Source organism: Populus euphratica, unplaced genomic scaffold (assembly GCF_000495115.2).
Source record: "Populus euphratica unplaced genomic scaffold, PopEup_1.0 scaffold8.1, whole genome shotgun sequence".
In the NCBI taxonomy this organism is placed as follows: Eukaryota; Viridiplantae; Streptophyta; class Magnoliopsida; order Malpighiales; family Salicaceae; genus Populus; species Populus euphratica.
Genome location: NW_011499855.1, coordinates 491,587 through 498,681, shown reverse-complemented (window position 1 = coordinate 498,681; position 7,095 = coordinate 491,587). Strand labels below are relative to the sequence as shown.

General features: G+C 35.3%; 1 protein-coding gene across 5 annotated transcripts in view; it reads left to right on the top strand.

Moving 5' to 3' along the window:
• Positions 1-6,829, top strand: part of LOC105122835 (uncharacterized) — an 8,841-nt gene extending 2,012 nt beyond the window's left edge. The window contains exons 6-15 of one of the 5 annotated variants that reach the window (XM_011022148.1): positions 86-159; positions 249-1,320; positions 1,417-1,715; positions 2,493-2,599; positions 3,618-3,768; positions 4,500-4,652; positions 4,898-5,051; positions 5,170-5,293; positions 5,714-5,857; positions 6,612-6,829. In XM_011022148.1, the coding sequence (XP_011020450.1) occupies positions 86-159; positions 249-1,320; positions 1,417-1,715; positions 2,493-2,599; positions 3,618-3,768; positions 4,500-4,652; positions 4,898-5,026 (1,985 nt within the window). In that variant the 3' untranslated portion in view covers positions 5,027-5,051; positions 5,170-5,293; positions 5,714-5,857; positions 6,612-6,829. Of the gene's footprint in view, positions 1-85; positions 160-248; positions 1,321-1,416; positions 1,716-2,205; positions 2,256-2,490; positions 2,600-3,617; positions 3,769-4,499; positions 4,653-4,897; positions 5,052-5,169; positions 5,401-5,713; positions 5,858-6,611 lie in introns of those variants that run through there. The other 4 variants (XM_011022147.1, XM_011022146.1, XM_011022149.1 and 1 more) reach the window with 4 other exon arrangements.
• The last annotated feature ends 266 nt before the right edge of the window (positions 6,830-7,095 follow it).

Here is a 7,095-nt window from a genome sequence, read left to right as displayed (position 1 = left end):
GTTGCCCCCCCCCCCCCCCCCCCCCCTACCTACTGTTGTTGATAGCCTTTTGTGCTTGAATTTACTCTTCATTCCACCCTCACAGGAGGAGCCCATGAAGTACATTATTTAATCGCAGACAGATTCAAGAGCCGATGGCTTGGAGGCTGGGCAGTGGAGGTGAGGAATGCATTTATTTTATCCAAGTCCTCTTGAAATCCCTCTGTCACCAGCCATGTTAATTTTGCATCCTTTTCCACTCATGCAAGGAAGGAGATGCTTCTGCAAAGTGGAAGCAGAACAGCCCCAGAAGTATCCCAAAGTTTTTTGTTGGCGAGACAAGCTTTCTCTCTGAATCTGCTGATCTTGCCCCGGATCAGAATTCTTTTGTGCAGAAACATGAAACGAGGTCCAATATAGGTTCACAGTCCAGCATACCTTTTGAAGCTTTACATGATAAACAAGAGGTTATATCCTCAGATTTATCGTTGGTGGATCCACTATGTTCTGTTGTTCCTTGTAGTATCTCTCTTGAAAATGCCATTTCCCCTTCAGTTCAGAATAATAGAAAGGTTGATGCTGAAAACTGCTTCAACCCCAAAACAGATACTGGGACTGACAATTTCCAGAAAACCTCTCATCTAAAAGCCGAGCCTGTCTTTATGGACAGCCAAACTGTGCCCATAATTATGGGAAAATGTTCTAACGCTCCTGTTCGAAGGAGGGTTGCCTCACTTAGGACTTATAGCACACTTTCACCGAACTGTGATGCTGTTCTGGAGAGGGAAGGACCTTGCCATGATGGAAGGTACTCATCAGGACATGTCAGAAATCTTCTTGCCTCACATCAGGAAATGGGCTGCATTAGACTGTCTGATCAGAGGAATTCTAAAGGGGTCTTGCCATTCAAGTCTGTGTTTGAGAGCACTGATGGTAGAGATAATGAAGAAAATCAGGACGTGGTGAGGAATCTGGTTGCTGAAATAACTTGTCAGAAGAGAAGTCATGATCAGCCTACAAAAGACAGGACTGAGATGAAAGTTAAACCTTCAGTACAGAGGAGGTCACCTCTTATTCTAAACCGAAGGACACGCTGCCATCCACAGGCCTCTGAACTCTTTGCTCACAACTTAACTGGAGAAAGAAGTCCTGAACAGGTTGTGGGACAAGAAAATATAATTAAGCTTCATCCAAGCAAAAATGCCGAGAAGATAAAATTGAAATGGGAAAACTCCTTTGGTGCTTGTAATCCAGTTAGAAAGCGAGTTTGTTTCTCAGAAGTTGAAGTCGACCTTTATCAAAACAAGGACCTTCGAAAGCCACAAACTCTACATAGAAATGGTTAGATTCTTTTATCAATTACCTGATATACTACTTTCTTCATCTTCTTGAAGTTACTGGTGCATTTGTTTTATTTTTTATTTATTTTTTATGTAGGTTCTACAATTAGAGCTGATAAAAAGAAAAACAATGGCAACACATGCTCAGAGGTTCAACCTCAAGATGTGAAAAGTTGTTTCACAGGTCAAATAAAAGATGCAAAGAGATCGATATTTCATGGTCTAGAGTTCTTGCTCACAGGATTTTCTCATAAGAAGGAAAAAGAGATCATCGAAATAATACAAGTATACGGTGGCATGATTCTACTGGATATTCCACCTGTTCCAAATTCAAGATTAAAGCGAGTTTCAAGAACTAATCTGCAGCACCTTCCTGTTGTTATATGTTCAAAAAAGGTGTGCTTTTAACAACTAAAGTCATCTTTTAACGTTTCCCCCTCCTGTCATTGTCTCTCTCTCTTTTTTTTTTTTACTATCATCATCTTCCACTTAGCTTCTCAACTGCAAAGCTTTGACTTGTATATGGAAGTTTCACATCTTTTTTAACCATCTGACAATGACGTCTGAAATCGCGAGAAAATAGTGGAAAACCTTACTGCAGTATAAATTTACGTAATCCATAAATCGTTTATTCTTCTTACATTCAACAGTAACATTATTGTAAGTTTATCATATGCAATTTTGCTTACCTTTTATTGTTGTCAGACAAGGAAAACTGATTTTTTCCCGTTTTCATTTTATTCAAACACACGAATCGAACATAGCCTTTTGTCTTCTATTTTGTTCTCTTAACTTTCTTTTCTCATCCTTTTGGTTCATCAGAGTTTGGGTTAAGTAGTAGCTCTAACTTTCTAGATTTGATACCATGGGTATTATTATTTTGAAGCTGTTGCATATTTTTGCTGAAGCAGACTACTTATCAACTCTAAAGATAGGGTACCTCCTTTTCTTCCTTTTGCCTTCAATTAACTGACACAATCACTTTCACCTTTGGCTAATTATTTAAAAAAACGTATAAAATATTTGAGAAAGATCAATGTTTTTCTATAACTGAACTCTACCTGAACTCTTTCTTTGGAATTAGAAAAACTTATTTAGTATTTTATCAATGCTGGAACTTCTTTTCTTGTCGATGATATAATTATTTCCTGAACATGATCATTTTAATTTCAGCTACAAACCACCAAGTTCTTGTATGGATGTGCTGTGAATGCCCTCATTCTTAAATTAAAGTGGCTTACTGATTCAGTTGCAGCAGGTTCTGTTGTATCTCCTGGCAAGTAAGTTATGCATTGGTGCTGTATTATGAACGTTCTTGTTATATATGTGGTTCTGAATTTAGTAAGTGAATTTGCTTTAAGTCTACATACTTTAAGACATTGAATGCAACTTCTGTTACAGATGTTAATCCCTGTTTCGACTGGACAGCTAGTATATTGTTGTGACTGAAGCCATTGATTAAGGGCATAGTTAGTATGAGTGGGTCATAGGCCAAGCAAACATGGTTGCGATTGATTCTTGGTGCCATCATGTCTTTGACATAGGTCTAGGTTAAGCATGGAGAAAGTATGAATGGCATAAAAGGTGAAGGAAACGGGACATGCCTGAAAATCAATTTCAGTCATACATATTGTTTATTGCTGAACAAAAAGTTTTGCTCTTGAAAACATATTCATGGTTATATTATTAGTCTTCCTTTTCTTTACCTCCTTTCCTTTCCTTTTGGTGCAAAACCTGGGGAATGTCCCATTTATGAATTGGCTTTAGCTTTAGACGGAATTGGTATATCTAAGTTTGCCTGATAGTTTTGAAGGGACCTTCATTGGGAGCCATGGCAAACTTTTTTCTTATTCATGTAACTGCTGCAAATTTGATATGTGATCACCTTGTTGTGAACTTAAGTATAGGTCTGTGTCTCTGTAGCGCACGATCTTTTTTCTGTATTGGTTTAGAAGAACTTATGCAGGGTTTTGACGGGTTTAGACTGTAAATTTTTTCAATTTATCATGCACATTTGTATGCATAATTAGATTGAGATCTGTAAATCAGAGTTTTTTGAAAATTAAATTACTGGAACTTGTATGAATAATGAAATAGAGAATTGGTGCCTATCTATTTCTAGAGAATAGAGATACCATTTTTGGAGGGCCTTAGCTCATGATGTTCCTCAACACGACCCCTCTCTTTGGAATAATTAAAATTTTGCTTTTTAATTTCAGTGTATCTGATTTTAAGCTTGGCAACTTTGCCTCATTTTTTTTTCTATTGGTTTCATGATTTGTGATTGATCTTTTTCAGATACATGATCATATCAAATCAGGCTTATTTGAAGTGTACAAGAATAGGGAAGTCAGTTTGCTGCAATCATCGGAAGCATATTTTTGATAGGGTAGGGATTGTGCTTCATGGGAAGCATAGATTTTGCACCAAATTGACAGTAATAGTGAAGGTAAGTATTATCTTGATGTCAAGGAACTATTTCTCATCCAGATTTTGATGATCTTTACAGCAAATTTCAATTACTTCATGCATTTTAATCACCTGTGAATTATCTGGGATGTAGTCTTCCACGGATGTGTCATTCTATTATTCATTCAAAGCTCTGTTCAAGTGCAAATAGTGATTGGGGGTTTGTGCAAAGCAATCAACATGTATCAATAAAACTATAAATGTGCTTGATGATGGGAAAAAAGTTGAGTAGTCATCTAGCTAGTTATTGAAATTCACAAGCTGTCCTCTCGAATTTCACCAAAGAAATGATTTAATTAGCTTTAAGATCAATGTAGTGAAGAACTTGATGCAAGAATATTTGAAATCCTCTTGGGGATTTAGACTCATGCTATCAAAATTTGCTAAATATACGGTTTATTTTTGAGATGATACAAGCATACAATGCAAATGCAAATGTAGAGATATTCAAATTTATATGTGAGATACAGAAAAACATATTGTCGAATCACACTACTTCTGTGCACATTTGTCATTCCAGTTACTCAATGTCTGTCCCCAATGCTGGCTTAAGAAACGTCTCCTCTAGTACAATATTATTCTATTATACAACATGTTTGTTCTCTTTCTTTGTTTTTTTTTTTAAATGTTAATTTCATCCTTTCTTATGGTGCATTGACACGGTGAATTATAGTCACAATGGACCTGTTTTTCTTTGTTTGTGCTTCTTAGCATGCACGTGGACAGGTGTTCAAAACCCTTCAAAGTTTAGTGGAGAGTCTCGACTCTGAAAAGATATCCATGGGGGCTATTGTCACTGAGAATGAGACCCGGGAATTACGTCACTTGAGATACTGTGCTTCAGAAAGGAAAATACCCATGATGGTAGGCACTCTTCTCTTTTACCTTTTTTCCCCTTTCGGATTCCTTATTTTGTTGAAAAAATAGAATCCCTTGACCACTTGGAAATTATCAGAGGCTTCCCTTATCAAAAATAAAATAAAATAAAATTATCGGAGGCTTCCAGGGTGCCCCAAACCTATTTTTCCTGCACTTGAATATGCTCAAATGTTATGGTTTTCCCCACAACTTTCAGTTGAAGTTGAAGTTGAAGTTGGTAACTTTTGCAGCCAGCTAGCTGGATCGCAAAGAGCTTGCATCTAGGGAAGCTTCTTCCTTTCATAGAGGATGAGGCCACTCCTTCGGTGATTGAGGTAACAAAATGCACAACTTCTATGGATTGGAGTCAAGAGATTTGATATTTCCTCTTCACATCCACATGAGGTAAATGTTTAAAAATTGCGATAGCTTCACCTTTTTTTGCCTATTATTTATATTCTTCTTCCATTGCCTATCTTGAATCATTTCAAGTATTCCTTTTTTTTACTTCTCTTTGCTTTAGGTCTATTTTCAAATGGAACATATCAGGAACATTACCACCCTCCCCCCACTCAGCTAAGTTCAGACAGGATAGCAAAGCAGATTCGTGGACAAGTTCATCGACTATTGCCTACCTTATGAATTTGGTGGGTCATATCTCTACCCTAAAGTAGAAATTACAACAGTTAAGAAGGAAAAGGGATTGCAAACTTAAAATCAACGGAAATTCTGTCAAGATTTGGGTTGATTCTAGGTGGGTTCTCCCATCACTCTCTTCTTTTAAAATAAATGGAAAACCAAAATGCTGAGCAAGCAATGCACTTGAGAACATAAATAGAGGTGCCTGTCTGAGCATTTCCTACTATTGAGCATAAAAAGAGTGTTAAACTATCTTCCATTTTGTTTCCTTCCAAATGATTTAATACAGAAAATCTCCAAACAGGCAGGGAAAAGTTTTAATTTTCGTTGCTTCTTTCTAGTGTGAAAATGATATGCCTTGTGCTTTGTATGATTTCAAACTTGAAGGTTCCTGACATTGTTTTCCTCTTCCCTGTTTCAAATTGCAGCAAACTTCACTCTAAGATCCTAAGCTTTGAAGTGAGATTACCGCTTCTTGAAGTGTTCTAGCATTGATGACTCCATTCCCTATCATTAGCCTGGTTGCTCAACCAAGGCTCTGCGCTGCAGATTAAGAATGATATCCTTGAATGGTAATCTATTGCAGCTGCTGTAGAGTATAATTAATTAAAAAATTTATAAACAATCCAATACTCAAAATTGGATAATGCGTAGACAGCTAAATCAGCATTATAGTATAATGTCTCCCAAATCATCACACGCGGACAACTTTGATTGCTTTATAAATTATGGTCAATAATAAATTATTTTGTCTTACCTCTTGAAAAAAAGTGAGAGTAATGTTAAAGAATGAGCTATCTTGATTCAAGATTCAAGTTTGTTATAAGCTCGTGGATATAATTTGTGCTGGATGGATTTGTATTAGGAAGTCACTTGTATGTACAAGTTCTACGTATGGACATTACTTTAACATAAAAGCCTAAATTATTGTGTTAGGGTTTAATTTTATGTACATAAACTTAAAATGAATATGTATTGAAAATGCAAAATATATTAATAAATACACCTTTGAAAATTCTTTTGATAGTTTTCCATTTAACGTTCAGGATATGAAATGTTATAATTAAGATTTTATAAATATTTACTAGCTTGAGTATGCATGTTTGGATGGGTATTGTAGGTGTAATATAAAATAGATTTTAAGTGAATTTATCTTTGTAATTTCAAGTATTGTCTGCATCTAATTGGTTGAGATTTTTTGGACAATGTAATTGAATTTGGCTTTGCAATATCTTTACTAATTGAATCTCACGTTGATTGTATTTTTTTTCTCTTCTCATTTTTCAACCTTATTGTGGGAATTGAAGTAAAGATAAATTTCCTCAGGTTGCAAACAGAAGGGCCTGGTTGATATTAAGCATAGAGAAATCAATCGATAGATATCAAAGTTTCAGAAAAAAATAAATTGACGTGATGTCAAGTGGTTTTGAGGGAACAGTCTCGTGCTGAAACTTCCAACGGATACGATACTGAAGTCTGGTCTGCTTGGTGCTAAGCTTGTTGACTTTTAAAAAATGTGTTGAATTTGCTTTTGAATCTAGTTGGGTAGATTAAATTTATTTTTTTATATCAGTAAATTTCTAGTTGGGTAGAGGGGGTTTGAAAACCAGTTTTAATCTGTTTTATTTTTTTTAATTTTTGTTAAAATATGATTTTTTAAAATTATTTTTTAGTATTTTTAGATTGTTTTAATTTACTGATATAAAAAAATAAATTTAAAACATAAAAAATAATATTATTATCTTGATGTTTTATCCTAACATAAAATATTTAGAAAAATAATATTTATTATGCTCACAAATACCATCTA